The 25,560-nt window shown below is 34.8% G+C and overlaps 1 protein-coding gene across 1 annotated transcript; it reads left to right on the top strand.

Moving 5' to 3' along the window:
• The first annotated feature begins 9,067 nt into the window (after nucleotides 1-9,067).
• LOC117330115 lies at nucleotides 9,068-25,184 on the top strand. The gene is made up of 6 exons (XM_033888332.1): nucleotides 9,068-9,155; nucleotides 14,010-14,257; nucleotides 14,715-14,805; nucleotides 15,026-15,214; nucleotides 17,622-17,882; nucleotides 19,603-25,184. Exons 1-6 carry the CDS (start codon nucleotides 9,068-9,070, stop codon nucleotides 19,605-19,607), a joined length of 882 nt encoding a protein of 293 aa, XP_033744223.1. The 3' UTR covers nucleotides 19,608-25,184.
• The last annotated feature ends 376 nt before the right edge of the window (nucleotides 25,185-25,560 follow it).

The raw sequence follows: 25,560 nt of genomic DNA, 5'->3' as shown, positions 1-25,560 counted from the left end.
CTTATTGGTTCTATTATTTTTACTTCAGACAACATGCAATGCAATCATGTAAAACTTAATACAATCCTTCCGGCAGTGATAATGGTATCACAAATTAATCATTGTCACTCAAGCTAATACTGTATCTAAATGAAATGAATTCACACCTATTAGATATGTAGCTTCCCTTTGCTTCCGAGTTTCCTTTTCTTTCATTTTTGGAGAATATATGAACATTTTTTTTTATTGGGTCAGACCAGAGAGGAAATCTACTAGTCATAAAGATATGAATGGATTTGAGCCCAATTTGGTCAGAAACATCCTTGAGGGGAAAGGGAACAGATTTTGCATAAATGGTGACTCTGACCCTCGAGGGGCCAAAGGGATGGGGCCCAATAGGGGGCCAGAATCATCAATAATGCAAAAGGTGTTTCAGTTTCCCCAAGGATGTTTCTGACCAAATTTGGCTCAAATCCATTCATTTCTTTATGACTAGTAGCGATTTAAAGGAATAACCTCTGAGCCCAATTTGGTCAGAAACATTCTTGGGGAAAGCGAAACAGATTTTGCATTAATGATGATTTTGACCCCCAATTGGCCAAAGGGATGGGGCCCCATAGGGGAAATAAAGGTAATTCCTTTAAATCGGTACTAGTCATAAAGTAATTAATGCATGTTGGAAAAACAATTCTTGAGGTCTTTCAGACCCTTAGAGAGTCTGGACTTCCTTATTTCTTTAAAGCAGTTAGGATCCCCACTATAGCATTGTTTGAGATTGACAAATAAAACAAATTGAACATTAACATTATTTTGACATTTGATCAAATCCAACCGGGAGAGCGATACAGGCCCCATGGGCCTCTTTGGTTTGTAAATGAACGGAAGAAATGGATCAAACTAATAGATATTGCCTAAAACCTGATGCGACTGGTTACATACTAAATTCTTCAACTTCTTCATCAACTATTGAAATTTCAATTCTGTCATTCACTCCTGGATGGTACATCCGGGATCCCATGAGATGTGTGCTCATCGTTAGCAGTCATAGCGTGCATTGTTAGCCATTGTGATCAATATGGAACCGAAACCCACAAAAAAGACTGATAAGACTTCAAGAAATCAAAAAAACGTTAGTTCCACGGTATCTAGGGCATCGACTTCGACCCCCGTCAACTCTTAACATGTTACATGTCAAAAATACGGACGTGCGTCAACAGATTAGATTATCTGTTACAAGAATCCGAGCCTGGATGTGGCGCTACTGCGCTGAATTTTAGCTGGCCTAGACCCTGATGCGCCTATTGATCAGATAGAACATACAGAAGAGGATATTCCGGACTGTATGAAGAATTTGCCCAAGAATTATCGCAGTTTTCTGCGACAGGCCCTGAACTTGAGAACCAAAAACTTGCCCAACTGTTGACTTACATGTTTCCAAAACGTATGCCGGAGAAAAAAAAATTAAACTGTGATAGAAAACCACGTGCGTCCTGTCAATATGGATTTTCTTCAGGCACCTAGAACTAATGTGGAACTCTTGAAGAAAATAAAACATGATAAAAAAATTCGGTATTTGCGGCTGGAAAAAAAAAAAAAAAAACAGGAAAAAATGCTGAAAGAGATAGTTCTGACCCGCAGTCTCCAGACGACAACGTTGCGGGAAAAAAAACACTGAATGAGAAAACGAAGAGGTTTTCGAGACTGTTTTGACATCAAACATTGACAGTTTTATGTTGGTAAGCAGAGCTTCTCAAGATATCAGTCAGAGAAGGCGAGATTTCATCAAACCGGACTTGAATCTCTCTGCTCGACAAACAACCCGGTAACCACGCTATTGTTTGGCGACGACTTATCCAAGTCTATGAAAGAAATACGTGAAACTAGCAAATTGTCCCGTAATGTGACTAACACTGGAAATAGAGGGGTTTATCGCTACCCTTATAGGGGTAGAGGACATGGCTGATATCAGCCTCATACCAACACATATATGCACATAATGACTACGGACGATCGTCGCATGGCAACCACATCATTGCCAGCGTTCGTATCAGGGACAGGGGCATGGTTTCGTCAAACAAAATATGGCAGGGCAGAAGAACAAGATGGTCAAAAAACTTCAAGACGGAGCAGGAACGGAAGTAATCAAATCGTCCAGCATACCCTATACAACCAAGTTTCCCGTATCGGAGGTAAGTGACAGCTCTTGGAATATCTTCCTGGATACTGTTAAATCAGAATTGACTGAACAAGTAAATACGTTTACAGTACCTCTGGTAATGTGAGAAAATGTCATGATTATTGGAGGAAATTGACATCAGATTTTGAAATCCTTCAATATATTCTGGGCGTTCAAATTGAATTTTTTGAGGAGCCCTATTGTAACAACCCGGATTATAGAGAATTTCAGAACAAACAATAAGTGACTCAAAAAAGCAAATAATTAGCAATGAGATGAGATACATAAATTATTAGCAAAACAAGTACACTGTACTTACTAAAGTACAACCATCTCCAGACAACGTCCTGTCTGACATTTTTATTCGACCTAAGAAAGATTGTACTTCAAGGCTGATACTAAATTTGAAAAATGTCAATGAAAATATGATATACGTGATATGTGATCACGCATACAATCTACGTTCTTCATTTGACAAGTTCGAACTATCCGAAATAGTGTCAGTTATAAACAGCCAGAGTTCGAACTATTACTAGCTAAAAAAATATTGTTTTTCTAGAAAAAACTGTGTTTGAACTATCCGCGTGTTCGAACTAATCGGAGGTTTACCGTACCGTCATTTCAAAATGGATACTTTTCAAAGTGCTCTAAATCTCATCACACCTGCCTGTTACATGGCTTCAACTGACTGGAAAGATGCATACGATTCCAAACCAGTGCATGCAGAATACCAAAAGTTCCTCTGTTTTGAAGGAAGCATTTACAAATGCACTGCCTTACCAAATGTCACAGGGTTAACTGTATGGGGCGCCGTTTTACTATTTATTCCCATTTGGTTAATATCACCTTTTCAAATGAGTGATATCAGCTATTCAAATGAGTGATATCACCTATTCGAATAGGTGATATCAACTATTCGAATAAGTGATATCACCTATTAGTTTCATTAAGTGATATCACCCATTCGAATAGGTGATATCACTTATTGAAACGAAGGTGATATCACTCATTCGAATAGGTGATATCACTTAATGAAACAAATAGGTGATATCACCAATTCGAATAGGTGATATCACTTATAAAATTTCATAAGTGATATCACCTATTCGAATAAGTTATATCACTTTAGAATCAATACAAACGAGCATACAGTTTTCCAAATTTTATAAGTGATATCACCTATTCGAATAGGTGATATCACCTAATGAAACGAATAGGTGATATCACTCATTCGAATAGGTGATATCACTTATACAATTTCATAAGTGATATCACCTATTCGTATAGGTGATATCACTCATTCGAATAGGTGATATCACTTAAGAATTTTATAAGTGATATCACCTATTGGAATGGGTGATATCACTTTAGAATATTTTTAAGTGATATCACCTATTCCAATTGGTAATATCACCTATTCGAATGAGTGATATCACCTATTCAAATAAGTTATATCACCTATTCGAATGGGTGATATCACTGATTGAATAGGTGATATCACCAAATGGGAATACATTGTAAAACGGCGCCCCATATTACTGTACATCATGAGAAGTCGGTATTTGTACCGACAGAAGTTATTGAATACTTAGGTGTCATTCTCAATTCAATACAATTGACGGTGAGTTGAACAGAAAGATAGAAGGAAAACTTTATCCATGTCTTTAGCATTATTAGAGGACAGAGAACACACTATACAGAATATAGCACAATGTATTGGGATCTTAGTTTCTAGTTTCCCAGATATACAATTTAGACAGTAACTATAGGCCACTTGAGTCAGAAAAAAAATCCTAGCTCTCAAAAAAGCAAAATGGGACTATACGGGCAAGATGTCTTTATCATCTAAGAGTATCGCAGACCTTCAATGGCGAATGCGTGATGTTAAAAAGGCATTTATCACTATTGTACGCATGCGCAGCACCCCGTCAGTTATACGTGCCTCTGATGCTTGAAAAAGGGGTGGTGTGGAGCCCTGTTTGATAGTAAAGGGAAAGTACAGGTAACTGCTGGAGGTCGATGGTCTGTAGAAGAGTCATGAACATATTAACGTTATTGAATTGAAAACTGCATGGTTCATTTATCAAGCGTTATGTAAAGGAGTTTATAATGCACACTTTAGGTGGAACATAGACAATACCACAGCCATCGCGTATATCACCCATATGGACGTTAAGTCATAAACATGTAATGACATGGCAACAAAAATGTGGACTTGGGCTATTGATAGGGATATATGGTTATCAACTGTCCATATCCCTGGCTGCAATAACATTGAAGCTGAAACAGAAAGTAGGTTTGAACATGAGAATACAGAGTGGAAATTACACTCAGACATTTTCCAGGTTTTAGTTTCTATATGGGGCAGTCCACAAATAGATTTATTCGCATCTAGACTTAATTCGCAACTTACAGAGTATGTATTATGGAAACCAGATCCATTTGCATGCGCAGTTGATACTTTTACTCAAACACGGAACACATTAAGCTTTATCTTTCCACTATTTTCCTTACTAGGGAAAATTCTCTGTACAATCTGTGAAGATAAGACAGAAGCTATTGTAATAGCTCCTATGTGGACTACACAGCCTTGGTTTTCTCACCTCAATTGTCTCGCTGGTTGTGGATTTATTTTACCTAGGGCCGACAGGATTCTTACCATCCACATATAGCAGCCACAAACTTTCCAAAGACGAAACTGATGGCTTTTCGAGTTTCCGGCAATCCATCCAGAAGTTTGAAATTTTCATCGGAGGCAGAAGAAATCCTGCTTTCATCATGGAGGATCGGGACAGTGAAGCAATACTCCACATACTTTAGGAAATTGACAGACTTTGCAAATGCGCGGAACATTTGTGCCATGTTACCAGCTGACGCTGATGAAGTGGAATTGTTGACAACATTATTTCATTCAGGATTAGGCTATAATGCTATAAACACTGCACGGTCTACTTCGTCAACATTTGTGTTTATAAATGAACAACCCTGTGGCAATAACCACTTGTGAAACGATTTATGAAAGGTGTTTTTCAGCTTAGATCAACTCTACTTAGAAATAACGCCACATTGAATTCAGAACCTGTCTTGGAATTCTTGAAAGTGACTGACTGCAAAACACTTAAAACTTGAACCATGAAGCTGCTTACGCTATTAGCAGTTTTGACTGGACAGAGGTTACAGTCTCTTCATCTATTTGGAATATTTCTGTGTCCGAAACAAATCTGAAGTTAAGATTTGGAGATGTTCTTAAACAGACACGCCCAGGTTATCACCAAGGGGAGTAAATACCAGGATCCAAGGTTATGTGTTGTCACAGTTTTAAAAGAATATCTGGACATAACTGCCTCATTGAGAGATATCCACACAATACTATTCATAGGGACTCAAAACCCCTACTTACCAGCATCGAAAGGTACCATTGCTCGATGGATAAAATCAACACCTACAAAAGCTGGTGTGAACATGAACGCTTTCACGCCACATAGCACTAGAGCGGCATCTGTGTCATCAGCCTCTAGATTGCGAGTGCCAATTTCCTCTATCTTAAAGACAGCTGGTTGAGTACTACTTCTACTTTCGGGACCTATAATAAACCTGTCATTGATAAGGATGTTTACCAAATCTCCTGACAGTTGTACATGTATGGCATATTCCGAGCCTTGTGACTGGTCAATATGTTGATTTAAGTGAGGAAGATGTGCCTATTTTGACTGGACAACACTAGACATGTTACATACGACAATGATCCTGATTTGTGGATATATATATATATATATAAATAGAGGTTTTACAACGGGTAGTTGTTGGATATGGAATTTATTTCACTCGAGCAAGTTTTTTTTAAGTTACAAAAGACACGAGCATTAGCGAGTGCCTTTTTGTAACTTTTAAAAAATAACTTACGAGTTTGAAATAAATTTCATATCCATAAATCACAAGTCGTGTTACCTGTTTCTACCATAATACTATTGGTTTGAATAAAAGAAGGTGTACAGGTGACGGCCGGGACCCGGTGATGTGGCGTCATTCGATTATTTAAACGTCAATAACAATTTCAGCTCGGGTCAAAGTTCGAATTCCTGACCAATCCAAAGAGACCGGAAGGTTATATTCCACTAGTGGAATATAGTGGAATATAACATATATATATCCAACAGTCGGCAAATTTATACAATGGCTTGAGAGTGGAATAATACAGCATATTGTGGTAGAAACATATATATCATGTAATATGACTTCATGATGGACAATCAAAATTTCACATTGATGCATTATGGTGTCTTGGAACAGTGTATGCTTTAAATTAGCAGCTATGTAACTGCATAAGATGTACTGCTAGCATAAAGAGATGTTTTACACTTCAAGATACTATGTTGATTTCGTTAGTAGTATGGTTTACATGTATGTAGACATACAATTTGATTTACTTTAGTTTGATTATAGAAAGGGTTTTGATTTTTTGTTATAAGTCTGCTTTTGATTTTTAGATTTTAGATCTTTGTTTTAGACATTTCAGTTATGCTATGATGATAAAAATGATACATGTAGTATTCATGTTCAGTTCATCTACTGGATTTCTATTATGAGTATGATAGCATTTTTTGTTCAATACATGTGATGTTCGGTTGATGTAAATTCAACATTTTATTTTATTTTCTGTTTATTTGTTCGTGAACATTCTCTTTGAACTTCTTATGGGATCCTGGATGTGAATGAGTGAATAACAGAATAAGTAAATTAAATGAGACTTACCTGTAAGTTGAAATTTGATTGTAATTCTGTCCTCACATTTGGAGGTTTTTGTATAATTTATATGGTATGAGAGATATGAATATATGAAAGAAAAATTTGATGTGAATGGGTTAATTTAGTATTTAGTACTATTATTGTCACTGTATTTAAAAAAAAATTAATTAAACACCAGAAAACATATCCTTTTAATGAATATTAAATTCACTAATGAAAAGAAGCATTCGGTTCTATTCATAAACAAACAATCGGTTACGTTATTGATCTGATAGAGTCGGAGAACAATCTGACTGGGATGTAGACTGCTCAGGATTGCAGTTGTAAATACAAATCAATGTTTTAATTAATTAGATTATCATGCTTACATTTTTACATGTCTAGTGTGCATTATATTGATGAGTTTCAATTCAGTGGAGCTTTCACAAGCTAAAACAAAATATGCTTTCCGTTAAAATATTTGATTAAGTTTTGTGTTACATTGGTATTCAGTGAAACACGAACATGAATAGCATGACCATACTACAAGACAAAAGATAATACCAGGAATAGACAGATGTCATGAGTTGAACCAGTACAGATATGGTCTACAGCTCCATGTATCCCGTAAACATTTATCCTTAATAACACATTGTGTGACATCAATGTGGCCGGGCCATTTCGGGTCCAAGACATCTAGGTTTATGTTTTTTTTATTATAAAAGAGTGTTGTGTCAATACTCATGTAATACTATATAATTAGTAACACTCGTCTCTCCGCAATAGGTATCATATGTAATAGGTATTATATGTAATAGTGTAAAGTATGTGATATTAAGGGTAACTAAGAATTCCACCAGAGTGTGTTAACAAAAAAAAAAAAACGAGAGAATATCGACATATTAACGAATCCATAATTCTAACTCAAAACACAGAATATCGACACATTAACGAATCCATAATTCTAACTCAAAACAGAGACTATCGAAAATATAATGAATCCATAATTTTAACTAAAACACAGAGAATATCGACATAATAATGAATCCATGATTCTAACTGAAAGTACAGAGAATACCGACATGATAATGAATCCATAATTTCAGCTCAAAGTCGTTAAAATAGAGGACAATATTTGAACAAAATTAATGCATGTGCGATCTTTAGGTAAAGTCCAGGTTTAGTCACATTCTCAAAATGAAAACTAATGTGGTGACAATGGAACCACTAGGCATATCAATAAGTATTGAACACACCTGACTTCATACCACACAAGGAAATAGAAGATTTCCAAATTAGATTATAATGTTGACTATAAACCTTTTCCATGGCCTTCATCAACCTGCATCTCTTGAAACCTTGTGTTTTTAATTTTTCTGTCAGTATAGCCGACATCTGTCACGGAAATTAGGCCAGACACTGCATCTTTTCGAGCCGAGGCCCATATCTCAGATGGAGTTATTCCAAAAGTATGTTTAAATGCGACACCGTGTATTCCATGTATGCAACATCCCTATAGTGTAAGAGTCTTTCTAAGAAGCAAATTGTTTCTAGTCGAAAACAGGTAAAATTGTAAAGGATGGTTTGATGTTTAATTGACTGTCCAATGTAATTAGGGTATCCATCGATTCCTGTTAAGTGCTAATGTTAATGTACCCATGGGCAGTGTCTGTTGTTTACCTCGTATTCAGCTTCATATACCAATGTGATAATGGTCTGCGGCGGTTAATTCCTAGTACAAACATAAAAGGAAAACCTGTGAAGCTCAAAAGAGATGCATTTAATTCATTATTCCAAGTAATCGTATTGATGTTTGCTAGACAATGTAGATAATGTAAAATCAAAATTAAAAAAGAATTGTATTTCACAATGCAAGTGGTTTAATTATGATCGAGTAAAGACAAACCAGGGAAATGATAATCGACTGCTGACTATCACATCCGCAGTATGTAGACATACTGCGATGGTCTATCTAACACAAGTTATGTTAGAAATCTATAAAAAAAAAACCCAGACCGTTAGTGATAAGAACTGCCTTGGTAACATAGAGCGTGGTGCCTTAACCTATCACGAAGAAGCGACAACTTAACTGAGGGTTGTCATAAATACACCTTGGTAATGAATAATTAACCAATTTACTTTCACTCAAGTCAGTTACTGATCAGTGTCGTGATTCTACGTATAACCATGAACTCCAACGTGTCCACAATTTTGGATAGAGCGTCTGTGGTGACATTGATGCTTCTAATGATCTACATTGTGACCAATACTGCAGGTAAGTTACGTTTTCAGACGTTTTTCAGACCATATCAATCTACCATTAACTGGTAGTTTTTTTGTTTTTGTCTTTTTCTTTTTCTTATTATAATTAATATCATTATTTTCTTTATCAATTTTCAGGAGTAGTTGATAAAAGTTTAAATTGCCATGCATATGGTATCTAATAAGTGCTACCAAAAGTCAAATCTCTAAATATTCAAGTAATCATGTTTATTTTGATATTTCTTTCCACCTAATTCGAGTTTCTTTGGTCGCCTTCTCCGATCAACACTTTATGTTCTCAGCATCATTGACGAATCAGAAGGACAAATCAGATGTGAAATGCAGTTAAATTGATTTTTTGATACTGTATATAAAATGGTCACATAACATTTACTTTACAACAAGATTTAAGAAAATAGTTTTGTATAACAAAATGGATTTTACGCAGTCCCTTGCATTTAGTACAATGGTGTCCTCGTTTCATTAGCCTTTCCATCTCTACTGTGATTATCCTAGATATTTCGTTTTAGTTAGACTGCAAAATCAAACGGATATAAACATCATCTTTGGAGAATATTTAATAGTGACTAACAGTAGATATGCTGTAACTATGACAAACATACTAAGCCCTGGACGCTTTGTTCAATTGATAAGTGGTTAATGTGCGCTGTACTTTGCCTTATGTCGAAAAACATATAATAATTCTCTAATATCATGGTTAAGAAGGCAAATGGTAGAAAATGTTGAATGGATTGTGGGAAGTGCTCACAAGATAATACCTCTCCCAAATATGAATTATTTAAGATTAAATATATGTGGTGTTATAAAGGGCTAGCGTTCATTATGGTATCGGTAGTTGTTTCATCTGCTGTTTAGCCGTTTATCGTATCGTTATTTGTTTCGTATGCCGTTCATGGTATCGATATTTAGAATGTACCTTAAATTCTTAATGGTACTGAGAGTTGAATAAAGTATTGACTCTTACTAAAAACATTTTTTCCCATGGGTATGCTAATAGTCTGTTGGAAGATCTAGTCACCAAACTCAACACAACAAAGATGTTATCGATCAGAAATTCACAACTTTATTCTTATATCGCCGTTTGTCTTTCTTAGAAAAGAATACTCTCACTTGAAGATTACGAAGGCATTCCTTAAGTTTAGAATCGGAAATGGTGGCTTAAAGAGTAGAACAGTGAAACATTTAGATGGAGGAAACATACAGATGTTCAAGATCAATAAAATATTTTTGGATTTTTGTTTTCAAAGCCAACCCTCCATGAATTCCACTTCTGGAGTCAATATAGTATCCTACTAGGACAGAATGGTAGTAACAAGTTTAGATAAGACTTAGTTGAACAACTACTCGAGCCAGCAATATATAAGTTGTTCATAAAGATTCTTATGAAGTTTATGAATCCAATATAAAAGAGGTAGACCCACATACCTCTGACTAAATTTTACCCTTCGATAAAACCATCAGAAACACACTTTAATCCTTACATCAAGTTTTTATGCTTTAACCTTTGCGCAACTACATTTTTGAATATTCACAGGAGTAAAATTGAAGCATTTGGTTTGGATAAGTTTTTTAAACAGCAACCATATAGTATATAAGTATATAAAATGTAGTGATGGCACGGTCGTACTAAAAGGAAAGAATACGGTATTTTCATTGCGTGACTAGACTATTTCAAGAAGTTAAAATCAAATGCAAATTTCGGGAAAACGTTGGGTTCGTAAGTATTTCAGATTTCAACATCCTACATCAATCATAATCAAGGCTGCCCTTCACGCTGTATGACGAGCACGTGGACTAACAGCAATGACCGTGAGCTGAATGATGTTTTTCTTGAAGTCGTTGTCAACACGGAAAAAAGAACTGATACCTTGATTCAGTTAACATATTCTGGAAATAATGGGGATATTTTCATGGTTTTTCGCGTGTCGAATCTAGCGTCACTTGTGACCGTAACCGACAAACTGTGAACGTTTTATTTACTACATAAGAGCCCTGTCACACTCCTGCGTATCAAAATTCATTGAGTTGCACAATGGTATTTCTTTCATATACATTCGTACGCACAATTGAGACAAGATAAACCTTATATGCAACAATCGTTTTATTGAAGTTTTATGTAATACCGGCATTAATCACACTGAGTACGCTTATTCAGGTCATATGTTATAACTACGAACTGCATCGGTCCCGCCTCGGTCAAGCGCGGTAAGAATGCATATATTGGACACAGCGCTCGCTCAACGAACTTATAGCGATTGCCGACGTATTGCATGAATTAGTTCCGGTCGTCCTGCAATCGGACAGCGCATTGCACTTTTTTGTAACGCACAGATAGCGTGCATAGAACGTACTTGCCAAACATCCAGGATTCAGTCGAGATGATCACGTTTCGAGGGGTACATAATGACAAGAGGGTGATATCAAGTCTATGGAATCTGCATTGGTAAGAAAAAAATAACCACTTGACATGAAGTTCGTCGAAGGTGCGTCAGAACGATTTTGAAATTATGGGGGTGCGACTGCATTCTATTTTTTATCAGGTACTCATAATGACTTAAACTTAATTCATCAACGGGTGTCAAGTGTCTATGTAAAATATATAACACTAAGAACTTCATCGACCTTGTTCTCATGTTTTCGTCAACTTGGTGCAAGCCTATGCCTATCTTTAGAACAAATTTTCCCTGCCTTCTTGTTTTGTTGTGAATTGCCTCTGGTATGTAAATATGTTCGGTTTATTCATGCGCGTAGCTTTAAATCGCGCGTGACCGATTAATTATATCGAAAAGTTAAGTAGCATTTGATTGAACATGAAAGCTTATGTTTAAATATTCCGAGAATATGCCAAATAATTGATAAAACTACGTCATAACTGTAGATGAATGTAAACACAAAGCACTACAATTTAGAGTGCATTGTTCTTACACAAAGGGTGTTTGTTAAAATCAATCTTGCCGCGTTATTAAACACACGGAAGAGGGATTGTCACGATCATACATAAAGGCAGAATGGAGATGAACGTTTGGAAGCTCTGTGACCGAGTCTTTTCCGTTTTCGTAAATGTATTTCAATTTCCACAATGGTAATTTTTTTGTTTACAGAAGACCGCTTAAAACAACATCGAAACCTTTTATAAGCAACTTGATATAAATGCATGTCAATCTTTTCACATTTAATTTTTATTGGTGTTTACAAGAACTAGAACCATTTTAGTATGGATTGCCCTTGAACTGATTTATCAAAGCCACTGTCTGGTGTCTGCAAAATACAGGAATCGAACCACGGTCTCTTTGTTCTAGCATTCATGAGTCCTAGAAAAAAAAAACATCTTTATGATACAATTTTATTCATTAAACAGTATTTAACGTATACATTGCTAAAAGGTTTATCTATCCGTGTGTCTTTTATACAATCCTGTAATGCTGTTTGGAAGCTACTGTTGTTAATTTTTTACAGTTCGAGGTTTCATTTGTCGTTACCCTGCATAAAACGTCTTATTTTTTCCAATTGCGATAGCGGTTGAAAACACAAAATCCAGGTATCTAAAATGCGGTTTAGTATGAAGAGCGCTTTCATCGCCGAATAATTTCAGAAAAATACTAGATGGTTCCCCAATACCAGATATGTTCCTTGTTTTCACACATCTTTCTGCGTAAGTTTACAGGAGCTCAGCCGAGTCATTCAAATGTCTATTTTTTCTCTACCATCATTTTAGTTTCAGCAGGAGTATATAACATAATATGTATGATGAGAGTGTAAATATCTGAAGTCAGATGCTAGGTGTCTAATAAAGTGTTAAGGAAAACATCTGATTACCTGGACGCATCTTTCGTGGTGATAGTTGTTTCTTAATAAAATATTCATTCGATTGTTCGAGAGCAGAACGACAAAACGGTCAATAGTATTAAGGAAATAACCAATCTTCCAGCTCAGAAGAAGAATTTAATACACTACCTCCCAATCCTTGAGATTTGTTTTACCATCCAACCCCTCATGCGTAGCTAGTTAAGGTGCTTTTAATATTGAGGAAAACTATTTTCCGCCTGACATGATCACTATTAATCACGCCTACAACAGATATAATCCCGTAAGTAAAATCAATTGGTTCAAGTATTATAGGTAAACATCACTAGCACGCAATATTTTATTGCATACTCACCCGCGCTTGAAATTTCCGATAAATTAATAATAGAAAATACTGTTATTAGCTACACTGCGTGAAACGATGACACTATAATGTGACAAATTCTCGGAAGCGTGAGATAAACATTATCTAAATGAGTGTTTTACTCTTCAACATTACGCCAACACAGGAAACAATTGCTCTTAACTATTTAGAGAATCATTTTTGATAGTTTAGATACGTTGACTGTCCACAAATCCTCGTCAATATGCACTTTTTCAATATGTCGACAGCTGAAAGTAAGATCTTTGATTGATTTCAGCCATTAAAAGTTAGATTGAGAGTAAACATTCACCTTATGGACCTTTAGTGGGGTCATTTTGGTATAATCAAATATCGAAGTCCGAAATCAATCCTTTAGATTGTTATATGTTTGGTATGTAACACTATCACTCATTGGTCCTTTTGAGATCACATGACATCAATTATATCCTTGGACATACCCCCATGACATCACCGAGGAGTTAATATAATGTTTTGTCAGGTCCATGGAAGCTTATATTGAGTCCTGCTGAAAATAGAAAATATGTCATCTGTGGTGAGATGTATTTTTAGCAGAGGTCAATATAACATAAATAAAATATACATAGACTCAGATGTCCTGACCTTCGATAACAAACCAGCAGTAATATGAAATTGACATTGTGTCGTGTATATTCACAGTGGAGTCAGAGATTTGCTTGCATCAGTTGACTACAACTAAAAACAAAAGGATGTCAGGTGAGACTTTCCGAGAGATCAAAGTGGCCGGCCTACTACAATGCGGTAGAGCATGCCTGAATAGCCAGACATGCAAATCCACCAACTTCAACAGAGAAACACTGACATGTGAAATGAACAGGAGTAATGATTCACTATTACCTGTATCAGAACCAACATGGGATTACATAGACAAATCTCAATTTTCAATGGTAAGTATTCTAGTCCATTTGAAAATAATTATTCAAAACTCATATTCCTGGTTTACCATGAGTACGGCAATGTCATAAATATTGTGAGGCACATGCGTAATGACACTATTGTTAGGTCACAAATAATTTATGACGTCACAATAAATATATTTCGTCGCACGTTATTGTCTCAGAAGAGAAACTTATACGTTGGAGTCTTATATAGAAATTACTTTGAAAGTTTTCACTTATATTATCACACACACAAAATAGTTATATAAATATGCGAAATCTTACATTTGTGATTATGTCATTATTTGATACGCCATTCACCCTAATGTTCATGGTATTCAAACTTTTAGATAATTTCCATATTATATATACATTCATCTAAGATTCTCTATTTGATACGATGATGATGATGATGATGATGATGATGATGATGATGATGATGATGATGATGATTATGATGATTTAGGTGCTGCCTAACCCTTGTTCCAACGTTGTGTGCCCACCACTTTCCACTTGTGTGCCATTGAAGTCAGGACAAACTACATGTGTCATCACTGGTATGTCTATACTTTTACAAAACTACAACGTATATCACACAACATTGTATATAGCACTGTAATATATATAATACTACATTGTATATAATACTACATTATATATATATTTTACATTTAGATCGCCAAAGATCGAAATGATATTGATAATGGTAGTAGGGGAACGATTTCTCAAATCATTAAAAAAATCTATCAGTGTCATTCATATGATTTTAATTTACAGGATGTGGCGACTTTAATCTATCATCTCCGAACATGGAAGTTCTTTCGACATGTAGTCATGTCGGATGCCAGACGACTCTGTCCTGTGAACAAGGCTATGATTTTGACAATCAGGCTGTAGACAGGAATACCACGACATGTCTCCCCGATGGTTCCTGGTCTCCCGTCACATCTACTTGTATCTTTAAAGGTAGTACAAACAACAAGGAACCTACAATTTCTCTGGAATGTCCCATTTCTCTTGAATCTCCCATTTCTCTGGAATGTCCCATTTTAATGGAATGCGCCATTTCTCTGAAATATCCCATTTCACTGGAATGTCCCATTTCAATGGAATGCGACATTGAGTTTTTACGTGAGTAGCTACGCCTTAATGTTCGCGGTATATCAATTATTTCCTTCCATATGCGATAGTCACGAGTCTAAGATTATGTTTATCATTTTACTCTGTCATATGAGAATGCTAGTGAAAGCTCCCGAATGAATCTCTATATAAAACAGAAAATGTAAAACACAATGTAAACCTCTATTGAAGAAGGTCTATATAAAATATGGCAAAAATCAGAGCATCTGAAGATAAAACAAAATAATGATGTCATGCGGACATAACATTTTATTTATACAAGGTATTATTCATACAGTAAAACTCTCTCAAACACGCTTGAATAGCATACGTCGGATGAGTCGAATTAATTATTCTGTTCCAATGGGATTTTTTTCTTTACCTTTGAAAATTAAACACAGATGTTTCGGATATTGTTGCGTCGAATAGTACTACTGTATTATTATGTGATTCGTCCCTTCTAATTTATATAAATACTTCCTTGTTTGTGTTGAACACTTTGTCATATGTATTTGTCATGCATTATATATTAAACAGGATATTTCGAATCTAACAGACAACAACTTAGTTCAGTACTTGTAGCTATTTCCTGTAATGACCGTTTACCTTTCGAGGTTAACAAAATATGAATATTTTTCATCAATATTAAATGTGTTTGATTTTCAATATTGAGTCCAAACTGCATGTTTATTCATATCTACAGAATGTTGATACTTTCTCACAGAAAATGTCATTATTTTCATTTTTGAAAATGCGGAAAAAACTGAATTACTGCTCTCTTTTTTTTAATTAGAATATCAAGCTAACAAAACTCAGATGAGTGTTATTGATTTGAAAATGAAACATCAATATGACACTGACAGCTATGCACTTTGAAAGGCTTATTTTTGCCATTGTGTTTTTATTTCATTAAAAATTCCATTTTTATTTCAACATATTCATTGATTTTTGTGTGTGGTTTTGATCGAAATGAATTGTTAGGGTAAGGACCTGCAGATAGGACTTAAGAATTGCATATGCTTCCTCCATTGCATGATAGAAAGAGGCGACAAAATTTTCAATCTTATCGTTTCTCTTCTTTCTTTTTTCTTCCAAATGTCTCCTTTTACACTGCCTCACATTTGGCCTTCAGTTGAGCGTTCGGCCTGGTGTCCTGTTCCCTGTCTGAACATACCAATGATAGTTTCTACTTCAGCCTAGCGCTCAGCATTTTGGGAGTTGGACGACTGTTTCGTCTGAAGTCAGTATAATGTGACCGGGTTGGATGTCTTGCTGGGTGTCTTCAGCAGTATGATTCAGTGATATAACACTATAAAGTCGGTGTACGATATTTATGTCACATCTCCGTAAATAGACACACTGTTAAATTTAACCACATAATCAGTGAAATATTTCATTTGGCCGTATAATAATTGGTTCTTGATCTGACGAAGAGCTGCGTCACCTTATAGAGCTATATTTGAAAACAATTGAAAGTTTCTTTCTCAAGGAGGAAGTAGGATCAAGAAGGTCCGATGGCATAGCCAACCCCTCACCGCCTCCCCCTTTTTTATTTGATTTGAGACAAGACAGGAAGCGGTAAATATTCCAAAGATTGGGGAATGGTGGTTTCATAAGTCTCGTCCTGGATGTGGCAGTTAACATGGATAGGGTTAACGTCTCAGAGTTATTTCGACTTCAGTATATTTTGTTTTGATTTGTGTTTGATTCTTGTAAACTTTTCGGTTAAACACTATTTTATCATGTTTTGGTAAATTTTTGGTATTTACATTTAATATATTCCTTCAAGCATACGTAGTATGACATATCGTACACGAATTCTTTTCCCCGTGAATTATATACACTTGATACAACAAGTTGCATGATGAAACTGTTTGAAAATATGTTTCTCTGTTCATTTTTTGTATTTTTTTTGTAAATAAATAAAGATGGCATTGGAGCTGCATGTCTGCGTTTTGGTCATCTGGTCCGATTAACAAGATAGATACTTTTGCGTCGACTTCTTTATATTACTAATGTAAAAAAAAAACATATATTCCTCGGCGTTTCTAATTTACATTTATCGCTCTAATCTGTCCAACTTGAGTATTTATATCTAAATAATTACCAATAATCGCATTATCTGTCCAAATTGAATATTTATTGAAAATGGTAACCACATACTTTAGCATGTAATAATGAAGAATGTGGTTGTATTTACTCTCTTTATCAATTAATATATTTACATAAGTGTAATGTTACTGTTTGATTTCAGCCTGCACATCATATGCTTACACATATACCGTAAGAGAGAACTGGAACTTCAACCATCCGGGTATGTCTCCCATTTATGGTAAAGACAGAGCTTACTGCCAAAATGCGTGTAACAATAACCAGCCCTTTGTCTGTGTGGCATACTATTTCAATAAAGTTAGCAATCGATGTAACCTACAACAATATCGAGTACACGATAGCCCAGACTACCAACAGTACGAACAGGAAAATCCAGCATTTGACGAGTATATACGGGATTGTGGTGAGCATACAATTTTTATGATATTAACAGCAATAATTAATATTTGTCTTCAGTGATACGGTATGTTATTTTTTTCAAAATAATATATCAAAGTATAAAGTATCACAAATTAATAATTGTAAATTAAATGTTATGTTTTTATCCGAGTAAGGAATTTAGACAGTTTCGTGGATATGCACATTATTAAATTATTGTCAATATGTACTCGTGTTATGTCCGCATTTTTTTTATCCACCAAGAAAATAGTATACTATACAACAGTATGTAGTCGTGTTATGACCGTGATTCCTTACTCTCCACGAAAACAGTATACTGTACCACAGTATGTAGTCGTGTTATGTCCGTGGTTCCTTACCTTTTACGAAAACAGTATACTGTATTGCAGTATGTAGTCGTGTTATGCCCGTGGTTCCTTACCCTCCACGAAAACAGTATACTGTACTACAGTATGTATTCGTGTTATGTCCGTTGTTCCTTACCTTCCACGAAAGCAGTATACTGTACAACAGTATGTAGTCGTCTTATGACCGTGGTTCGTTTCCCACCACGAAAACAGTATACAATGTACTGTATTACAGTATGTAGTCGTGTTATGTCCGTGGTTCTTACCCTCCACGAAAATAGTATACTGTACTACAGTATGTAGTCGTGTTATGTCCGTGGTTTCTTACCTTCTATGAAAACAGTATACTGTACTACAGTATATAGTCATGTTATGTCCGTGTTCCTTACCTTCTATGAAAGCTGTATACTGTACTACAGTATATAGTCGTGTTATGTCCATGGTTCCTTATTCTCCACGAAAACAGTATACTGTACTACAGTATGTAGTCGTGTTATGTCCATGGTTCCTTACCCTCCACGAAAAACAGTATACTTTACTACAGTATGTAGTCGTGTTATGTCCGTGGTTCCTTACCCTCCACGAAAACAGTATAATGTACTACAGTATGTAGTCGTGTTGTGTCCATGGTTCCTTATTCTCCACGAAAACAGTATACTGTACTGCAGTATAGTCGTGTTATGTCCGTGTTCCTTATTCTCCACGAAAAACAGTATACTGTACTACAGTATATAGTCGTGTTATGTCCATGGTTCCTTACCCTCCACGAAAACAGTATAATGTACTACAGTATGTAGTCGTGTTGTGTCCATGGTTCCTTATTCTCCACGAAAACAGTATACTGTACTGCAGTATGTAGTCGTGTTATGTCCGTGGTTCCTTACCCTCCACGAAAACAGTATACTGTACTACAGTATGTAGTCGTGTTATGTCCGTGGTTCCTTACCCTCCACGAAAACAGTATACTGTACTACAGTATGTAGTCGTGTTATGTCCGCGGTTCCTTTCCCCTCCACGAAAACAGTTTACTGAACTACAATATAATCAAGACGAAATGAAAACAATAAAGTTACATTAACTCTTCATTGTGTCTGAAAATATATTCACTGAATACGTTGAAAGAAACATAATTTTAGACACGTTTGTCTTCTTGGGACGTCATAATTATTGTAGTAAATTATATCGTATATTATTGTATAAAATACATACAGACATGTATTTAGTAAATCTTTGTGTTATTATCGAACGTGACGTACATATGTACTGCAATTTCATAATCTTTTAACTTTTTACTCAATTTATGTTTGATCTGAAGCTGTAGGGATTGACAAGGAAACATAAAAATGTATGATTCAATTTTGATGTTTATGTTTTCAGCATGATGACCATGGTAATTGTGGGACAGTTACCTTCACCAACGGCACACTGGACAAGGAGTTCATACTGATACTGTAATAACTATTACAAAGCAGGATCGCCATGGCTCGTATAGTAGGACTCTCATGGCCTTAGTCTAATTGAAACTGTGCTATCGATAGTTCAGACTATGTTGGTTTTCGAAATCTTACATATCCCGTTGAAAACAAAAAAAACAAAAATACTTGCCAGTCTGTACTTATCGCATGCTTACTTTATTTCATGCCTGTGAAGCACACTATAAAACTTAAGGAAATTACACGACAAATTGGATTTGGAAACAAGTCATGCAAATGATATTAATCTGTCTCCTGAGATTTGACTTGAAAGCTATAAAATGCAGGATTCATTAACAGCAAACCATGTTCCAAGGGAAGTAACTGTGGCTGTAATATAAGGAATTTACTTACCTTTTCTGTCTTCTATCGCTAACCCATTGGACAGCTAGGACCTTCCAGAATAGGTAAACCTGTTAGTGAGGCCAAAACTTTCCACGTTATATGAGTAAACAGATAAATTTCTTTCGGTTCTAATTTTGTTGACAGCTTTCGGTTAGTGACGCAGGGGATTATCAATATTTTTTAAGTGAAACTCCATGAAAATATAACCTACTAGTACGTCTGGTATATACAAATACATACCATTCATAACTAAATCAACCATTCTGAAGCTCATTCAGTATCAAAATAGCTCAAGATTGTTCACTTCAAATGGAAAGTCACTGGGTTGGAAAGGCACATTTTGTTTACCGTTTGTATTTTATCTGTTTCAACCAGTCAGATGGGTCGACTTGTATAATCATATTTAATAACCAATCAGATGGGTCGACTTGTATAATCATGTTTAATAACCAATCAGATGGGTCGACTTTTATAATCATATTTAATAACCAATGAGATGGGTCGACTTGTATAATCATATTTAATAACCAATCAGATGGGTCGACTTGTATTATCATATTTAATAACCAATAAGATGAGTCAACACTTTCCTTCTTCAGCTAGAGACTATTATTACAATAAAGTTAGGTCTTTTTTGTTATAGTAAACATACTTGTAGTTTAGTGTACCATCTTACGAAACATAGTAATGGAAATACATGTAATACTATATATGTGATCACCTACTTATATACTGTCATTCAAACTTTCCTCATAATTATATTAACATAGACTGCTTGTCGTTGTTACACTGTTGTATTCTTATTGAAAAGTTCTTACAATTATATATGAGAGACAGGTTTTAAAAAAATCTTATGAGAGCTATATATGTCGCCCCGTCAACAGCTTTGTTAATTTAAAACGGGAAGTCGATGGCTACTTCACTGGCAAACCTGCTGATGACCCGTTCCATGTGTCCCAGAACAGTTTTGTTCAGGAACACAAATACCACGCCACAGGAGGAATGTCCGGCTTTCTGGGAAAACACAGGCCATCGCTGATACGGATCTACCTTACACTATGGATTTTTACCCGTATTATAACAATTCTCCACCAATTGAACTACCGTGGCCCCAAAGCATTCATAGATAATATACAAGACCAAAATGAATAGGATTCATTCTTTGATGAATGGGTATTCAATTGGAAAGCGATGATTTTCAGTAAAAATATCTTTACCGCTAAGTTTATACAATTTAATGACGAAGATGGTACTATCAGTCAGGGAAATCTAACATGAAACGTGACAACATTTTATTTGATAGACGCATGTTGACTTAATGAATATGAAATTTAATAATATCACTTTTAGACGATGAGGTCGATTTTTCCGTTATTATTACTAAGTAGTTTTTATGCTTCCCGTAACTTATTATTTGGTTTGTTGGTAGGAAGTAAAGCTTAACCACAATTGCTAACGCAATAATTGTTTCTACATGGTATGATATTTGGAAAGCAAGAAATAAAATAAGACTTGAAATCGATTTTGTAAAAGGTAGAAATAATGTAATATAAAAAAAATAATATATAGCTTAAAAATGATTATTTTAATATCAAAATCTTCAAGCCAGTTATCCTTTTTTAAAAAACAGTTTAACATTATTATTGTATAAGCTAAAGAATGTTTACTTAGCATAGCGTATACATGTTTTACTTACTAAAACATCGTTTTCAAGTTTTATATTATTTGTTGCCTACCAAAATGTCCTAACCCCGGTGAAAAGTTCCGTTTACTTCGGAACAGAGACATCGAATATTTACTGTATATGAGACTAATGCTTGTTTGAAGTAGATGTACTAAAAGTGACCATACTAAACACATTGTACATTGTTTATGTTGTAAAGAAGACAGGTAGTATGGATTAGGTTCATTATTAGGATATTCAAGATATCGTATAATAGGTAATGGCGATTACTGTGCTAATGAACACACAACGAATCCATTATTACTACGGAAAATCGAACAAATTATCTGTTGTATGCTTCGAGAATTCCTCTTTGATTCTTCACTATTAATTCCTAAAGTGTAGATATATCTGTGTATACTAGAATTGTTATACATATTTAAGAAAAATCATTTTAAAAATCGGTGACATTTTTAAGTCTAATGGTTCCGTTGTCAACACCCTAGATATCAATATGAGGATGTGACCAAACTCGGATTAGGCCTGGTTTTTTGTCGGTTTTCTCTGTTGTTTTACACACGAACCAACCAATCATATTTGCTATCTTTTGACATGAACATAGGTTACACAACGAGTAGTTGTTGTATATTGTATCTCTTTCACTCGAATTGGTTATATTTTGGAAAAATAACTTACGATATTAAAATAAATACCATGTACAGCAACCACAAGTTTTTACCTGTTTCTAACACAATAGAAAAACTTTTTTGAGGATGAATAGACTTATTTTATGTCAACGTGTGTTCTTTTTCACAATATCCGTTCGGGCTTAAGGATACGATTTTTGTAGAGATGACGCTGACATGACAATAAAATTAAATCTTGAGAAGAAGCCCAGTTATTACCAAAAACATCAAAGTTAATGTAAATAAAATGTGTTTAATATTATACGTACGGCATCCATTAGAGAGTAAGATAAATATATCCTATCACTATATCTATATATTTCACACCTATCCAGCGTATCCATATCCATGTTTATGATAAGTAAAATTTGTCGTTTGTCGTCGTAGTTGCCTCCCTGCTATAATACCACTACTGATATATCAGAGAATGTGTTCTATTAAAGTCTGGGATCTACGATATTCACGTAAAAAATATATATCCATTTAAGGGAAACGGCTCTCAAGTTGAATTAATGAATTTAAAAAATACCTTACATTATTTTCGCTGTAATCGTAATTAGGATGATATTGGCGGTTGTTTTCCGCCAACTCATCCATATCGTACAAAAATAATGACCTATCGATTTTCACGTACAAAAATCGCACCTCTCGCATAATATTTCAGGTAAAATAAAGCTTCATACGTTTTTGATTACACATTATATGGTTCAATAAATTAGAATAGACACATTCGTATAAAACGACAATATAAAATTATATAGTTATATAAAATAGAATAGACAAGGTTTTTGTGAGAAACATCATGGATCCTTTGCGTTGAAGTACAACACATTCGTATAAAACGGTAATTGATCCGACTAGAGTACATTGTACTACTAAAAACCCAGACTTTTTTTAAATATTGTTATTAATGATATTTTTGCCTTTGTAAAGCTATATGATCTCTATAATTATGCAGACGACAATACTCTCTCAAAAAATTGTGATAATCTTTAAAAACTTGTTTAGAGGAAGGGAGTAATATTTTGATAAATTGGTTTAGTTTTAATGGCATGAAGGCCAATCCAGAAAAATTCCAGGCAATAAGGATTGGCAAAAAACAAACAATAGTATAAAATCTGTTTCCATAGATAATTTAGAAACTGAATGTGCAGATTGTGTTAAACTTTTAGGTGTAGATATTGACTTTTACTCAGATTTGATTAACATATATCACGTTTATGTAGAAATGCCTCTAAACAACAATAACCTGACAAAAACAGGAAAACTTACAATTTTTAAAACTTGTATCCTGTCAAATTTTAATTACTGCCCTTTAGCCTGGCATTTTTTGTACTTTATCAAATATAAGGGAAATGGAGAAGGTGCAGGAAAATGGTTGTTTGTCCCTAGTCCAAGATATTTTTAAAAGACATAAACTTGATTTTTTTTACATGTTAATAGGATGAAATGTATGGCCTCAGAAATTTTTAATATCTGAAATGATATTTCTCCCCCTCTTTTACAGAATCTTATCGAGAGAAAAAAACATTTTTTTGTAACCTGAGGCATGAAAATCTGGTCAAGATTCCAAAGGTGAACACCTCGACATATGGTAAAAACTCTTTAAGATTTGAGGCGTTCCGGGTGTAGAATTGGCTGCCAAAATAATTTCGCAGGCTGATCCGCTCCTGGGATGGTCAGATCTGCTCATGTACCATATATGCACACACCAGTAAGTGCGAGTTGTTCCGCTTTGAAATGTCATCATTATATTGTTTTCATTATTATAAACTTATATGTATGTATATTATATGCTGTAAGTGTTGAATATGTATGAAACTTTGTGTCAGGGTCGTGGGACGAGATGTGTGTGCCCTATAGGAAGGGGATGCCCAATCACCTGTGTACATGTATCTCGTCCAGCGCCTTTGACACTGTGGTATGTATACATTGGCACGCATATAACTGTGATTCTCTTATCAACTGCTTGTTTTTTATTTTAAACTTTTTATGTTACATCTCGGGTATCTATGTTCTATATTTAACTTACACTTCGATACTCAATTGGTATATGATCATGTATACTAATAACTCTCATAAATTATTTCTTGTACCTTTGTATTGCTATGTAATGATAATTTCTGTGATATTTCTTTATCATTTCCTGTTTTTATACTTATGTTTGTCGCAGGAATAGCACGACAGTGCTCATGTTTCTCATGTATTTTTTTTCTTTGTAATATGCGACGTTGAATAAAGCTTCTTGAATCTGGAATCTGGAATCTATTCAAACAAAAAGTACAAATCGCCCATTACGTGGGAACATGAAAGCGACAAAACGTTGATGTGGTTTTGAAAAGAACTTAGATACCCACCTTCTGCTTAATGATACTACTGAATCACTTCAACTAGGATCCCTACTTCAAACATTTGATTTTTTTAATGTTTCGTAAGGCGAAATCGTTGGAATCTTATGAAATTACTATGAACATGTTTCTTCAAATTCCAAAGAACTATAAGATACAGGGGGAATTTTCTGCTAAATGCATTTATTCCGTTTTTTACGTTTTAGCTGTCCATATTCACTGTTATACCATGAGACATTTCAGTTGCTCATATTAATTGATAACCTCGAGGAAAGGTTCGAACATTTTTTTAGTATGAAAAAACGTCCTTCAGATCAAAACTATGGTCAAATATTGACAGCTGTTTTTCATTTATTCTTTTTGATACAATGTGCCTTGTATTTATATTGTATTTTGAAATTGTATTTATTTCTTATCAATCTCAATTCTATAATTAATTTTTCTTTGTTTTCATGGTAAATACTCAAATGTGATTGGTCGAAAAATTCTTTTCATTCTTCTATGAAAGAAATTCCGAGAATGGCACGAAAAATGTGACGTCACAATACGACAATTGACGTTGCGTATTGATTTGAGAAAAAGAATCCCATTTAAAACCTGTAAAATTGTACATAAAACATGTTTTAAATTAGAAAATCATTTTTCAAAATTAATTATAAGCGTTGATGTCATTTTTTTAGTTTCATCGGGATATGAAACAAATTGTGTTTGCAAACTTCTGTAAGAATCCGCTACGCGGATTCATACAGTTTGCAAACAAAATTTGTGGAAATAAGGAAGAATATGCGTCATTCGGAAGTCCTTGTAATTTTCACATAATA

This window comes from Pecten maximus, chromosome 6, assembly GCF_902652985.1.
Source record: "Pecten maximus chromosome 6, xPecMax1.1, whole genome shotgun sequence".
NCBI classification, from domain to species: Eukaryota; Metazoa; Mollusca; class Bivalvia; order Pectinida; family Pectinidae; genus Pecten; species Pecten maximus.
This window is presented reverse-complemented; position numbering and strand designations above follow the sequence as displayed.

Bases quoted from the DNA above. Each gene is read 5' to 3' on its own strand.
- LOC117330115 (XM_033888332.1), top strand. From the start codon at position 9,068: ATGAACTCCAACGTGTCCACAATTTTGGATAGAGCGTCTGTGGTGACA. The intron at 9,156-14,009 runs GTAAGTTACGTT...GTATATTCACAG, and splicing joins CATTGTGACCAATACTGCAG to TGGAGTCAGAGATTTGCTTG. The intron at 14,258-14,714 runs GTAAGTATTCTA...ATGATGATTTAG, and splicing joins ACAAATCTCAATTTTCAATG to GTGCTGCCTAACCCTTGTTC.